This window comes from Myiozetetes cayanensis, unplaced genomic scaffold (genome assembly GCF_022539395.1).
Source record: "Myiozetetes cayanensis isolate MyiCay16 unplaced genomic scaffold, myiCay2020 scf15, whole genome shotgun sequence".
In the NCBI taxonomy this organism is placed as follows: Eukaryota; Metazoa; Chordata; class Aves; order Passeriformes; family Tyrannidae; genus Myiozetetes; species Myiozetetes cayanensis.
The window spans coordinates 709,808-725,541 of record NW_026087159.1 but is presented as its reverse complement, the minus strand read 5'-3'; the positions used below and the strand labels follow the sequence as shown (position 1 = coordinate 725,541).

The 15,734-nt window shown below is 43.5% G+C and overlaps 1 protein-coding gene across 1 annotated transcript in view; it reads right to left on the bottom strand.

The window, feature by feature from the left end:
• LOC126637552 (connector enhancer of kinase suppressor of ras 2-like) overlaps nt 1-12,744 on the bottom strand; it is a 173,232-nt gene extending 160,488 nt beyond the window's left edge. The window contains 1 exon segment of the mRNA XM_050310900.1: nt 12,447-12,744. Within this exon segment, the coding sequence (XP_050166857.1) occupies nt 12,447-12,513 (67 nt within the window). The 5' untranslated portion in view covers nt 12,514-12,744.
• Between the last annotated feature and the right edge of the window lie 2,990 nt (nt 12,745-15,734).

The window sequence follows — 15,734 nt, the reverse complement described above, 5'->3', positions numbered from 1 at the left end:
ACATGACCTGGAATTCTTGGCTGTGAGGGTGGGCAGGCCCTGGCACAGCTTGCCCAGAGAAGCTGTGGCTGCCCCTGGATCCCAGCAAGTGTCCAAGGCCAGGTTGGACAGGGCTTGGAGCAACCTGGGATGGTGGAAGGTGTCCCTGCCCATGGCAGGGGGTGGGACTGGATGGGCTTTAAGGTCCCTTCCCATCCAAACCATTCCATGATTCCATGCTCGGAACATCCGTACTCAGGAAATCCACACCAAGTCACCGCAGTGCAACAGGAATCCCCAGCACACACACATTTAGAAGGCAGGACAATTTACCACCCAAAAATCAGTGCAACATAAAACATTTTCTGAAAATGAGTCCTAAAAGCTGTTTGCTACTCTGAGCATGTTTCAAACTAAGTAACCTCAGTAACCTGACAGGCATCACATATGTTTTGGGAGAGCTGTGAGGCGGAACAGGGGCAGGAAGGAGCTCCCATTCAATAGGGAAGCACATGGAGCCATCCTGAAGGCCTCGATTGTCTCATCAAAAAGACATTTTTCTTGTATTTTTGTAACAATTATCTAATGATTCCCAACCCATATGCCTGTACCAGATGTCTGAACCTTCACAGGCCAAATCGTATTTATTCCTGCAGACGAACCACTTCATATTACTTAATAATAATGCTCAAGATCATTATTATAATTCTCATCACTTCAAATCCAAACACAGCAAATATGATGAATAACATGCCTCAGTTTTTTCCCTTGATTAATGGGCTATATGTGTGCACAAAAACGCTTCAGCCTTGAAGATGTGATTTCCCCAGTGAAGCCACATCTTTCCTGGAGCAGATTCCCTGCACCGTGGAACAATGACTCGAATTCTAAAGTGCAAACAGCCACGATGAAACTTTTTGCTGCAGATGCTAGTGGTATTAATTACCACCTCTCTGCATTTCACCACGTCTCTCTGTCATTATTAAGAGTTGTTGCTCTTGAAATACTTGTTACCTGTAAAACTCAGAACCTTTATCTGCATCATACTTGTGCCTCTTCAGTCCCTACCAACTCTGCCTGCCACTTTAGCAATCCAAAAATGCCCTGAACCACGGAACACTGGAGCTTTGTGTTTAAATACTGCTATATGGGAGACACCAGAACCAATAAAAAGAGTTAATAGTCCACAATGTAGATAAGGTTGTCATTACCCTTTGATAGCAAATATTGCTTTGTCCCAGGTTACCCGATCTGATAAAGAGCAGAACCTCCCAGCAGCAGGATGCTGATAATGATCCTGCCTTTCCCCAGTGCCTCTGATCTCAGCAGCTCTGAACTGCCTTGTAAAAGCTGCACAAGGACAATGTCATCCTGCACTGAAATGCCAGCAAGGACTGCAATGTGATTGTCCATTAGAACAGAAATGAAGCACTCAGTGCAGGGAGAACAGGCAGTGCCATCCACCTGCCCCTTGTCTGCAGGAGGGGAGGAGGAACAGGTTTTAACAGTGTTTTTCAAAGCATTTTCACTGCTTTCTATCACCTCAGGCTGTTGGGCTCTTTTTAGATCACATTAATGTGTACCCTGTTTTCATTTTACTCTCTCGTCAGGGTAAGGATGCAAATACCACCACAATGACTTGGTTTAATACAGATTCAGAAAAATAATCAGGTTTTTTTTTCCCATATCCCATATTTACCTTTACCTCAGTGTATGCACTCTCAGTCTGAAGTTCTGCAAACCAGTGACAGTGAATGGGTTTATAAACAGCACATTTAGTTTCATAAAATCAGAAAATCCCAGAATGGTTTGAGTTGCAAGGGACCTCAAGGACCATCCAGTCCCACCCCCTTCATGGGCAGCGACACCTTCCACTAGCCCAGGTTGCTCCAAGCCCCATCCAACCTGGCCTTGGACACTTCCAGAGATCCAGGGGCAGCCACAGCTTCTCTGGGCAAGCTGTGCCAGGGCCTCCCCACCCTCACATCCAAGAATTCCTTTCTAATATCCCATCTAAACCTTCCCTCCTTCATCTTAAGGCCATTCCCCCTTGTCCTATCATTACCTGCCCCTGTTCCATCAACAGTCACAGTTGCATCATTGCCTCTGCATCTTTCATCACTCCTGGATAAGGAATGCTACACTGTGAGTGTGGATTTCTCTCAGAGCACAACTCGTCATCTAGACATGCAAATCAAGATAATTTGCCAAACAATCTTGACTACAGGAGGTGGTAGGATGACCTCCAGGCCAAAATAACATGAAACAATCTTACCTTCAAGCTCTTCTGTACCTCTTGGATGCGATTTAGAAACCTTGTTTATTTTTGACTCTCCAAAGAATCACAGTTCCTGTTTCAAAATGTACTTTCTTAGAGTAACTTGGCCAATGTTTTAACACAGCCACCATATGGTCTTTTTTTTTTTTTTTCCCTGAGAAATTTGTGTTTTTCCTCTGCACCAAACCCAAAATATGCCAATTCTGTTATTGTTTCGGGAATGCTTAGTCATGGAGCTTCATTACCATGTTTTGGGAATCGTAGTTGTGGAGTACAGGGAGCCACTGGCTCCAGAAGAATTAGTGAAGGTCCGAGAGACATATATAATTTATTCTGGTATATCCTGAACTGCTATAAAATTATAATAATTATGTTAGCAGGCATGGATGCCTACTAGGGTTAATCAGAGATGTAATTTATTTTCTTCTGCCCTTTCACTGTTGTTGGTTACTTCATTATGAGAACAAATAGAGACTGTTCCAGGATGGCACTAACACGGTCTCACAGTTTGCTGTAAGGTTTAATCTTGTCCTTTTATGTGACAGCTTGCCAGTTTGCAAGCAAAAATTGAAATATTGTCTATCATTTCCCCTCAAAAGGTGGGGTATTAATGAGATTTGAAAGAATAATTTCATGAGACTTTCAGCAATTCAAATCAAGTGTGACATCAGATGGTGAGAGAAAAGCAAAGAGCATTGAGGTGAATCAAGGCAGTCTGACATCACACAGAAGAGTCAGACAGTTTGGCTTCACTTGGAGTTTCTGCCTGGATCTATGACATGGAGGCTGGAGATCCATCAAACACATTAATTGGATACTTATACACCTTTGAAAAACAAAGCCTTTGACAAAATCACAGGGGTTACGTGGAATTAACTCATTCCAAATGCCAGGGTTCCTCAAATATCAACATCCTGCTATTGAAAAAGTTGTCCAGAAAAGAAAATGGGAATATCCAAAATGTTTCAAGGATAAACCATGTTATTGTGATACCAGAAAAGAGACCTTATTAAAGAAATAAATGCAGAACTACCTTTAGAGACAAAGAGCAGCCCCCAGAAAATGGGGAATAGAGAAGCTTCTTTCCACATTCTCCATGATATTGATGGCCTTGGGAACGATGCCGAGATTGAATTAAAACACTTCCATCGAACGATCGTTTGAGCAATTTGGCTCCTGGTTAAAGCACTGCCTCAGTGCTGATATGCAAATAATGATTTCTGTGCTGCCACAGAAGCCATCGACAATTTGTCCTGAGAATGATCAGAGAAACAAGAAATAGCTCACATGATGCCCCAGTGTTTCTTTCTTTCAGCAGGTGATGGTTTCCTCAGCACATTTCCTAATGTTTTTAAGTCCACTTATGAAAGTCTTGAGAAAGGTTTTCCTCCATTTCTCTAAGAAAATTGCAATTTTTTTAACTTTCTCTGTCTTTGTTTTTTATTTCCTAGGTGAAATTTTAATGTCTATTTATTATTATAATTTATCTGTTTTATTACTTAGATAATTATTTCTTGCTTTTGTTTGTTTGTTTGGTTGGTTTTTAAATGGATTATTCACTAACTCTCTTCATCCTCCAAAATTTATTTCTGGAAGAACAGCATTGCTGAGCTACTGCCCACAGTGGATCCATTTTTTTGTATGACATTCAAACTCTATTAGTTCTGAACTTCTCTTACATTGCTCTGCCTGTTCCCTCCAACTGCATGACACAAATGCAAATTTCAAGGTGATTTTTCTCTGCTTTGAATGTCTTTTTCCTCTGGAAACTATAAAGTTGCGTTTTGTGCAACTGAGGAAAATTCTCAGTGTGGCTTGGCAATGAACAGTGCAAGTCTCTTGACAATGGGCAATTAAAACCTCTCCTCAGTGCTCTGTAATTTAAGGCATTTTCATTATGAGCACATTGCTGATGCTGAGTGATCAATAACAGATTCCTCCATCTGTCTTTCCTGTGCTTAGGAGTGTGCCCACTGCATCACACTGCTGGCTACTGTAAGATATTTCCTATCCACTGGAAAAGGTTTCATAAATAGATGCTGAACTGCCCCCACCACCATCTTCCAGGGCAGCAACATTTCCCAGGCTGAAAGAGCAACGAGAAGCAGCCTGGCCATTCACAGGAGGTTTTCATGGAGAACCAGTGGAACATCAGTGTTTGCACCTCAGAGCTCCCAGAAGCTCTGCTTGGCTCCTTGAGGCAGGGGGTTTCCACCTTCTCCTGGATTTTGGATGTAGTTCACTTCCAAATCACCTCTCCAAGGTATGCAGGGCTAGAAATGTTTAATGTTAAATTAATGAATTCCTTCACAATCTGATGGTTACTCCCCACCTCCTTGTGAAAAAGGCAAGCAAATGCTGCTAGAGAGGAAGAGGAATAACCAGGAGAGAGAGAAAAAGGGAACAGGGGAAGCTGGAGGAGTCAGACCCATAACATGCTCCTAATTCCAGGGATCATTGCCATGTCTGAGCTGTCAGATGACACCAGTGTCTGAACTCAGAGATTTCCCTGTCAGCTGGAAAGCAGAGGTGCCCAGTGAATCCTTTCTGCAGCTGTAGCAGTTTCAGTACTCTCAGAAAAAACACAATTCCTGCCTTCAGAGCTCCTGGAACCCGGGGAGTTTTTCCAGGCTTTGTACGATTTTCAGAATGAAAGAGGTGGACACGTTTGTAGGGAATAAAGCTGAATGTATTTTAGAAAATTACAGGCTGCTACATTTTTATTTTAAACATACCACCTACGTTAGGACTAAAAAGGCACCACAGTCTTTTACAATCATCTTTTCTGGAAAGCAGTTGGCAGAGGATTTGAGTAGGAAAACCCAAACATTGCATTGGCCTTGAATTCTCCTCAGCTCGTTGCTCCAGGAGGTCGACAAGGACACCTGTTGGAGCTGTTGGAGTGTTAGTTAATCAGAAATAATTTCATTTTGATTCCTCACTAGAGCTCTTCACAAACACAACCTCATAATTTTTTCCTCCCTCTAAATCCTGTAATGTAACTCCTGAACCTCCACTTTCCAGCTCCTGCCTTCACTACAACAGCACTGGGGAGGAGAGGGCCATGTTTGCTAAACTACAAAAGTATCATCTAGAAGATATCTACAAAATCATTCTGGGTGGGCAGGATGAATGCATTTTAATGCCCAGCAATATTTGATACTATTGCAGTTTATTAAGTAAAATGCTTCATTTAATATCAACAGCATCACTAATTTCACCAGCAGAACTACAACCTGCCATTTCTGTCGGCATGGCAGGACATGTTTGCAGAAGGAAGGGCAACAAAAGGACAAATTCTCACTGTTTTTTTAGCTTTTCAACCTTCGTAGGTGTTAAAACAACTGTGCAAAAGACAAATTGTAACAAACTTTTTGCTTTCCTGGCAGATGCAAGGGTTGCAATATTTGCTGTGCCTCGTGCATCCTCTCCTTCATTGCAAATAGAAATGCAGGACTTAAACCCACCAGAACGAGATGTATACAAATGTCACTAGGGAGGAATATTTCTTTACTCAAGCCAGTTAGAAGATTCTCTTGAGGACAGAGCCAGGAGTCCTGGAGCTGCCTTCCCGTGGGTTTGGAGACAGGAGCTGCAAGAGGACTTTGCCTGACACTCCACCATCCAGACAGTGTTTTTCCAGCATGCACTAAAATGCTACTTGGAATGTATTTTTCTGCAAAGTTTAATGTTTCTCAAACGGCTTTCCTACTTAGGCAGCCAGAAATCCTGTGACACTGAGATGTTCTGCTCTTTTTTAGGAAATACACATTTTATAAACTGGTAAAAGTGTTCCACACGGAGTTCTCAATGTTATGGTACACGGGGTGGTGTCATTCCTGCCAAAGCAAGGAAAAATTTAGAAACTGGGATTAGCAGGGCAAGAAAGTTTGGGAAGAGACCATGAAAGTCTCCTATTGCTGAGCAGGATCCAGTGTCTTTGCAGTCCCTTGACATACAGCACCTCATTTGAGGTGATCTGAAATTGTTATCCACAGGAGCCAGTTCATTCTGAATTTTGCTCCATAATATAAAACATTGTGAAATAATGGAGAGCTGGAGAAGGTTGATCCCCTCTGATCCACTCTGTCCTCCCTGCAATGGTCAGAACTGGGAGAACAGTGCATGACAATGGTGTCTGACTGCTGATATTAAGCTGCAAGACAATAAACCAAATTTCTTTACATAATGACCTGGAAGATTAGTTACGCTTGATAAACGTGACTGGAGAGACTTTCATTCAGCTCAGACTTTTCCCTGTGAGCAGAATTACCTTTCTTAAAAGGTCTGAATGTATCCGCTTTATAGATAGGGAAATTTCAGAATATCTTCCTAAATAACCTGATAACAAATACAGCCCATTAAATTGCTAAATGTTGCTGAAATCTTTTATGGAGACAGTGCTAATCCAGTCGGTTCCTAGAAGATATATAGACCAGTTTCTAATTGGTCCTCAAAAAGACAGTAGTAAAAATGAGGTAACAGAGATGGGGGTGCAGAAATACCTCAGCCAAATCATTTCCATGGAGTATGACAAGTCCTGGGGAGGGCTCTGTACAGTGCCCAGTGTGCAGGCCGTGACCCCAGCCATGACTGCACAGCTACTGGCAAGGCACAAATTGGAGTCAGGGACTCAGCAAAGGGTTTCCTTGTCCCTCCAGGCTGCCAGCGGTGCACAGGTTGAATTAAAAGTGATAATAGTCAGAGCCCTGGAGGCACTGGCTCTTAGTTATCCTGCCAGGCCTCTGAGCTCTGTCCGATATTTTAAGCTCTCAGGCTGAAAGGAATGGGCTGTTCGTAAATTGTCAGTGAAAGCAGGACAGGTCTGTGTTTGCTGCTGGGGCCGAAACCCTGATGAACGCTCTGAAACTCTGCTCTCGGGAGGCTGTGCTGTTTGCTCCTCAGAAAACACAGCACTAGGATTTTTGAGCTTTAGACATATTGTCCCACAGGTGTTCTGGGAGATGTAAGCCATGGAATGTCCAGGAGGAAGGCAGAGCTGTAATCTCTTCGGGGCTGTTTTCACGTGTCAAAGGTGAGGGTCAATCCCATGCGAGAAACCATCAAACCTTGCTGAGGTGGTAGATGCCCTGAGAAGAGCTTAGGACACTGCTGTGGACAGGCTGGGTACAAAAACTCTTCCAGAGGGATGCTGGAGCTCTTCTTAGTTGTATTCAAAACCTCCTACAAAGAGAATGGCCAAACCAGACAGCTGCCCAGACAGCTCATTCCAACCCTTAACTGTATGAACATTGGAAGTCTGTTCCCTGAAATCTGATCTTAACCATTGACATTGCAAAGTAGTCAGCTCTGAGATGTGCACTGCTGACCCTTTTAAAGTTAATAGTTTACAACACTCAACAGTTGCTCACAAAATTAATCACTTAGTAGTATAAAAGTCCGAAACTTGCAAGAGGAATCAGAGAGGAATTGCAGCCAGTTCTGCTTCAGTGACTTCCTAGTGTGACAACTGGAAATGCGATGCCAGTGGAACACAGGAATCCAAGGGGGAGCCACAACAGTAAATTGTTTGTTTCGGTTGTAAAATTGGTGAGAGCAGAAGGAAAACGACAAAACCTTCACTTTAGAACAGCTTGGAAATTCAACAGTAATTCTGAGGGCGCCTGTACTGGTGGCTCAGAGCTCTTCCAAACCCATTTGTCTTCGGGAAGAGCTGAAAAGATGTTATAAACCCTCCATTTCCCTAAATAAGGTAAACGACCTCGCTTATCCACTCCGGGTCCAAATTGTACCTTGTGAAATTGTGTTCTTTGCATCACGGGTTTGTAAGGTCAGGCAGGGGGGCAGGGGAGCCAGGAATCCCCCAGCTCTGCACCCACAGGGCTGCTTCTGCAGCAGATCAGAATGGTGAGCTGTGCTTCCAGCACATTCTGAGATTTTACCAATGTATTGTCCTGCAGATAGAGGAGACTCCCTGGCTATGACACATTGCTCCAGAACAGGTAGTGATCTAATGAAAAGCAAAGGAAGACTGAGAGGGCTTTGCCGGAGCCCAGCGTGATGGGAATGTTAACAAGTCCACTCACGTCATCAGCTTCCCTGCTCCCCCTCCCTCCCTTCCTTTCTCTTTTATGAGCCAGCCTGAAATCAGGGAATTACATGCTAAGGAAAACCCTTCAGCTAAACATATAATTATTCAGCACAGGATCAGTGCAGCACAGTTAATCAGTTTACCAACTGAATTAATTTTTATTTCTTCATGTCTGCATCTCCTGTTGAGAGTGGAGAAATTCTAGGTTTAAAGATGAAAAAAATGGCTTGCAGTTGTGAAATGAGTGTCTAAAGCAGAGCATTCATTATGAGAGAACCCTCCACTGAAGGCTCTTTGGGCAGACAAACCTGTCAGTCCCCAAGCCTTTGAATCCCAGACTCCATATGGAGTTATTGCTTACAGGTACTTAAGAAATAGCTGGTTTCCCATTTTAATTTTCAGCTGTTCAATAACATTCCATTCTCTGAAAGTCACAGCTGTATTTCACTGCATTGTGTTTCATTTCATTACATTGGGCTGCTCTGAAAAGTGAGTATTTATTTAAACAGAGGTGTCACTTCCCTGTAAATGAGTTCACATTTTAAATGACCTACTTGTAAACTGCTTCCCTTAGGAAGCACAACATCTTCAATGCTCTCAGTTGTGAAAGTACAGAGAATACCTTTTAGATTCTACTTACAGTGGAGACACAATCTAACATGCTTTTATTAATTCAGTAACACATCAGACCTCCTCTCTGCTCCCCAAGCCCCCAAATTCTGTGCAGGACTCCCAGTGCCCGGTAAAATAGATGGGCTTTGGTTTTTGAGGGTCACTGAAAACCTGCAAAGCCTCACTGAGTCTCACACTGAGTTCCTGGGCCAAGAAGCAACCAAAGTCTCCAGATAAAAAATTCCAAATGTACATATTAAAGTCTAGTTTGTCATTTACTCACGTTAATATGTTCTACTTACAGGTTAAACTGGCCAAATTAGAAACTCCTCTGATCCTCAATGTACTTGCAAGCTCTGAGGTCAATATTTGTTTTCCAACAGGGCCACAATGGAATTCGAGCAAGGCAAAGGTTTTTCTTAAAGTACCTTTTGGGTCCTCAGTACATAACCCCAGGAAAACATATAAGTTATGTAAGAAATGGGTGTCTATCAGGGGAAATACTCGCTCATTTTCTGAAGTAAAATTTTGGAAAATCTGGGGGACAAAAAGAATAGTGACTGAAAACTGTTGTTAAAAATCCCTTCCCAATTAATGGTTTCAGCTCCTTCAAAAATATTCCTTTTGACCACAGTGCCTTCTGCTGTGTAACTGCTAAACTTTACAACGTCTTTTTGCACAAGGACAATTTCTTTAACACGAAAGTACCCAGAGTTTTAACTTCTGTATCCTCTGTGAGCCTCAGGAATCAATTTCTCAAGACTTGCATGGCCTTTTCAGGTTGTCCACACCATCAGCTGCAGTTCCCTAATTGAATTCCAGTTGAATGCGCTCCCCAGAGAGCAACTGTGGATAAATACAAGATGCCAACTTGTCATAATAATGTTCCTTAAAGCCTACCCATTTTTACTTTTTTGGCAAGTAACATTTCCTTAAGGAAAAGAACAGAAGGGTGTCTCCTCTCGTGGGGGGGGAGGGATGCTCAGGCTCTGATTTCAAACTGTAACCAGGACACATTCTGGGTCCCCAGGTCTCAAACCATTAACATAATTTTTGTGGCTTTCTTCCATCTTCTCTATAATTATTTGATGTTGCTGGTACTCACTGCTAGTTACTTTCAAACATGTACTTTGCTGGGAGATTTCAGAAGTAAGTTACAATAGCTTAAATAACTGTGCTAAGTGCAAGTTTAAAAAGAGTACTGCTCTCATTTCTCTCTGGAATAGATTCTAATTTACAATTTGCACAGATAACAATTATTGAATTTTTTTTAAGCCCCCTCCCAAAGGTATATTACACTTACAATATTTTTTTATATTGATTATTAACATGTTGCTATTGATAGGAAAGATATTATCGCTCATTCACGAAGTGGTAATTTGTCTAAAATGTCTTTAATTCATTCTTTACTGCTGTCAAAGAATTGCACTTTTCAGAATAGAAGAAATACATAAAAAGTACTTTATCCCTGAGAGCTACCTGTGCAGACCTTGGAGCTCCCTGACACCTGGACTGAGCAGAATGACTGCATCCCACCGAGCTGAGACACAGAGCACGGGCAAATGCAGGCAAATGGGTCACAATTGGGCAATTTTTGCCAAGTGAGGTATTTACAAGTAGTTTTAAACTCATTTTGGTCCACTGCCATTTGTGTGGGTCGGGTCTTTTCTTTGGCTGCAACTGAACTGTGCATTGGAAAAGGCAAAGAGTGGGATAAAAAGAAAGGGGCTTGTAATATTTGTGTGGGGAAAAGGGAATAAAGGGCAACTGCCCTGTTTGTGGGTCTGCAGCTCATGTCAGCAAGGAAAATATTGATGTTTTAAATGCTCCAATGTTCATTGCATTATCCTTATTTATGCCTAAGCCCAGAGGCACAGCACTGGCAACCCTGCCTACTCCAGACGTCCCTATGGATGCAAGATGCAGTCTGGGAGACAAATCCTACTGTCAGGCAACTCCAGTCATTTTAAACCTTGTGTTTGTATGACCTTCTTGCTTCCCATGGCATGCACTGCTCATCATGGATTAGTGCTGCCCAGAATGTAACCAGTTTGCATCAAAAAGGATAAAAAAAGTATCAGGAAGTATTTTTAAATTTAGCAACAAGTATTCTACACACTCTGACATTTAATATACATTATAATTCAAGTAATGAATTAAAAAGCAGAAGGATCTGTCCACTTTTTAACTCTTTTATGTGCTGAAAATAAAGGCGTGGATCAGAAAGCTCTCCTCTGCACGGACACCAGGATCTGCTGTCAGGTAATGACACTGGAGCCTGGGAATCAGTCCTGTGTCTAAAGGTTTCAGGATCCATCCCAATGACCTGCTTAAGCCCTCCCAATTACCCTGAGTTCCCAAACACCTGAGAAACAAAGTACATGCATTCCCCTCGATCCCATTTGCTTCCCAGTACTCTGTGCCTGTCAAAGAATAATTAGCTCATCCTGGTACCGTGTCTAATGAGCACCCAAACAGCCCCATTTCAGGGAAGTGTGGGGATGGAGCTCAGCAAAATGAGATCGGAACCATTCCCTTATTAATGACAACACTTTGAAAGCTCTAAGGACATTACTGTGGGCATCCAGTTCAGCCCCCCAAATAAGTCAGTACTCACATTACAGAAATCATTTACACGAGTAACACACCCCCCCAAAATTTGCACCTCTTGTCCTTATGTAACAGAGATCCCCCGTGGCAGGAACTGTCTCCAAGACAGACAGCTCATCAGAAGCACTGTAAAACAACACTAATGCATCCCACCGTGGGAATACATCCCCCCACCACCACCACCACCACTCCGGAGCGATTCAAACCACCCATCACCAGGAGCAATCCCCCCTTCCCCCTCCCATCCACCCCGGTGTGTTTGCAGCACAGCCGAGCATTGTCAGGCACAACATGTCAGAGCTGACGGCTGTGTTGGGAAACTGCGAATGTGCAGGGAAATCATCGTTCCTGCCAACTTATCCCGACGAGTTTCCCCGGGCTCAGCCCTGCACTGCCCACGGTCCCCGCGGCACACGGGCACACGGGAGCCTTGGACACAGGGCTGGGAAGGCTGGACACAGCAGGACGTGCCACCAAAGGAGCAGGATCCCTCGGTCCAGCCACCGGCACCTCACGCTCCTTGTGGTACCCTAAACTACAGCCAAGTGCTGCACAGCCACTGCATCAGATCACCTGATATGAGCGAACCAGACCTAATCAGGGCAAATTTAAAGCAGCCCAACATCCCGACGTTCCTCCGTGCGAGGCGATGATGGAGCCCTGAGACACAAACACTTTCTGTCTGCATTCCCCAACAAACGCATCCGATCCCGCTCCGCTCTCGGCAGCGATTCCAACAACGCGCTGCACGGCTCAGCCAGCCTCTGCTCAGCCTGCCTGTGACAACTACGGAGCACAGCAGCACCCCGATTATCGGGACTGAATAAACTCTTCCCGAAACAAAGAATACCAGAGCAGACATGGAAATTGCAAGGATCCAAAGTACAGACAATACACGGTAATAAATGATCCTACCTTTCATCCAATCCACTACTTGCTTGGGCGTCCACTTGCTAATAGGTTCCATAACGAGAGCCATCATCAGATCACTTTATCATTCACACCAAAATCAGGGGAAAAAGGAGAGGAAAAACGTATCAGAGCATGGCTGGGCTAAGACAGCTGTCGGATTTTACAGTGCAGTTCAAAGAGAAGATGATGCTTTGTCCCTCCAGGTTTCTCCTGCACTGATTCAGTAATGTATAAAATTACACTGCTTGATCAGCTCTGGCACCTCCCCCACTGCACACAGCCTGCAACACCCGGAGCTGCGAGCCAGGAAATGGTGCAGTACGTATGGACTCACTTACCAAAGCTCTACCCACTGATCCACTTATTGCTCTGGCACAAATATATCAGCATATTACACCGAGCGCCAGCCACGCTGGAGCCCTTCCAGACACCGAGTTTTAAGGAGCTTTATTCCAACGAGCCCTGGGATCTTCATCAGGGAAAATGCCACTACTGTAACTTGATAGCAGATTGTCTTGGCTTCATTGTGAATATGCTGACTGTCACTCAGCTCAAAGTGAAGATAGAAACATCAGAATATCACTTGGCATCTGGCAAAATGCTGAGCAGCTCCATCCTCACAATGCGAAATGTTGCTGGAGTCTTGCACTATATAATCATGCATTTCAGAATGTCAAACACAGTATGAAAAGTCTTACCCGAGACAAAAACTACTGGAAGAAAACTCTTTTTTCCTGGCCACATTCAGAGCCAGGAGATTTCCTCCTATGAGCTGCTCATTCTGTAGTGAAAGAATGACAGCACTGAGGAGTCAATTTGTACTCCTACAGCACTTTAGACAGACAAGTGCAACAACTATTTTGACTCTTAGCACTGGGACCACTAGTCAATCTCTCCCTTTTGTTATGAAGGAAAAAATGTTTAAATTACTCCTAATCCTGAAGTTTACTACCTTTCTGACAGATGAAGGTGAAACCTTTTAATGAGATGTGCCAAACAGCATTTTTTGGCCCCATTTGTGACTGCAGCACAAGTTTTGCATCCTGTGGTTGAGGAGGTGCATTCTGTCTCTGATCCATTGTCTGAGATCTGCAGCCCCACTCTTTTATGTTAGGGGGAAAAACTCAGATTCCAGAAAAAGAGGCAGAACAAAGAAAGTAGTTCAACCTTTCTCTTTGGTGATCTTTCATCTGTGCTCTTTTCTTCCTGTGCTGTTCCAAGTTCCCCCGGCACAGGGGATGATGCTGTTCCCATGTCTGCTTCCCTCCACTGGGGCTGGGTTAAAGTGCACAGGCTGAGATCCAGCCTCTCTTTCCCATCTGTATGGGACAATATGAAATACAAATGAACATTTACCACAGAATCACAGGATGGTTTGAGTTGGGAGGGACCTTAAAATCATCCAGTTCCATCCCCCTGCCATGGGCAGGGACAACTTCCACTATCCCAGGTTGCTCCAAGCCCTGTCCTACCTGGCCTTGGACACTTGCAGGGATCCAGGGGAAGCCACAGCTTCTCTGGGCAACCTGTGCCAGGCATCACCACCCTCCCAGCCAAGAATTCCTTCCAAGTATCCCATCTAAGCCTGCCCTCTGGCAGTGTGTGCTCTACCCTTCAGAGTTCTTGTTTATACAGTTAAGGATGCAGACAGGCCTCCCCTTTCCCCCCCTAAAATGTCCCCAAAGAGCTGTACCATTCTCAGCTCAGTGATGCACTCTACCCTTTTTTATTTTTCTTTTGCTTTGGGAAATAGTGTGATTAGTATTCTGTGATGTATTTGGAGTGCTCAGAGCACAGATCTCCTTTACAAAAGGATTCACATCAATTCTCCAAGAAGGCTGAACAGCATGTCAGCTTCCTCTCTGAGTTTTGGGAGACCACTTTCAGTAGCTTTAGCTCTGTCCAAATAGCTGTTTACAATGGACATAATAATGACAAAGCTTTCAAAGGCACAGTACTTCTCTTTTTTGGTGACAGTGGGCCAGAAATGAGAATAAATATTTCCATTAGCTCTTGGAAACTGTACAAGTTGTTTGGGGGCTATTCTTTCTTAAAATTCTTAATTTAAGTTCAATACAAGCACAGAAGAAATTGAGATAAGCTATGTTGGCTGTGAACTTGGTATTTTGACACAATTACTTTAAAAAAGAAAAAATCTTCATTCATGATTGTTTGGACTATTTCCCTGATTCCTGTCATTTGACAGACATTATGTCAACACCCTTTTGTCTTACATTTCCTACCCAGGCTTGACTGGGCAGACTTTTTTATATATTCTGACACATTTTGAAAGAGGATGGAGCCTGAATTGAAAGCCCATCAATGTCAGTGAGCATGCTTCCACTCATTTGAATCATCCTTGGATGACAAAAGAGGCCCAAAACTATTATTTTGGAATCAGGACTTCTGTTTCCAGAATGAGAACTTTCTAAATATTTTGTGACCTGTTACTGAAGCTCCTTCTGACAATTGTGGTTTGCATTTTCCTTTATTCAGGCTGTTATTCACCACCATGGTTTTAGTTCAGGTAGTAACTATAATTTATCTGAAAGACCTTGGCTATTAGATAATCTGTGATTTCCTTATTATTAATACTAGTCATGGTTAGTCTGTATTTTGGGTTTCTGCAACCTTCAGGACAACTGTCTACTTTTTGTTCTACTTCTTGGAATAAATATTTACAGCTGTTAAAAACAGTAACTCTGTTTCTTTCTTTCCTGAGCAGATGATTAATTCAGCTTCATTCTCCATTGCAGAGATCAGTGCACATGGCCCTGCTTTGCCACCAATCCTTCCAACCCCGGAGAAATGTTCCTTCACCTCCTCCCATGGCACTGTCATCGTGGCAGCCCATGGATGGTCACACCTGGGCATTTCTTGTGTCGTTGTTTCAAGAAGGATTTATTCCTCACACCCAGGAGAACGTGACAGGACATGAGAAGCCTTGTCTGGATCAGCCAAGGAGCCTGTGATGGACCACGGGACTCAGGAATGGATCCAGCTGAGCAAGAGCTGAGGCCAAGCAGAGGTGAGATGTGTTCAGACTATTCCTGAACCACAGTGCAAGGCAGCTCAGAGCCCTTTTTAATACAGGTTGTCCACTGTGCCAGCTGAGGCAATGACTCTGAAGTGAGTAACCATGGAATGTGCCACCCACTGCACCGAGCCACTGTCCTCATTCCTGACAGGTCCCACACAAAGCTGTGCTGGAGTGAAACCACTTCCCTCACGGTTCTTGTCAGCCATGGGCCACTGTAGTGAAATCAAGTTTGAAAAGTCACCAAACAGGGA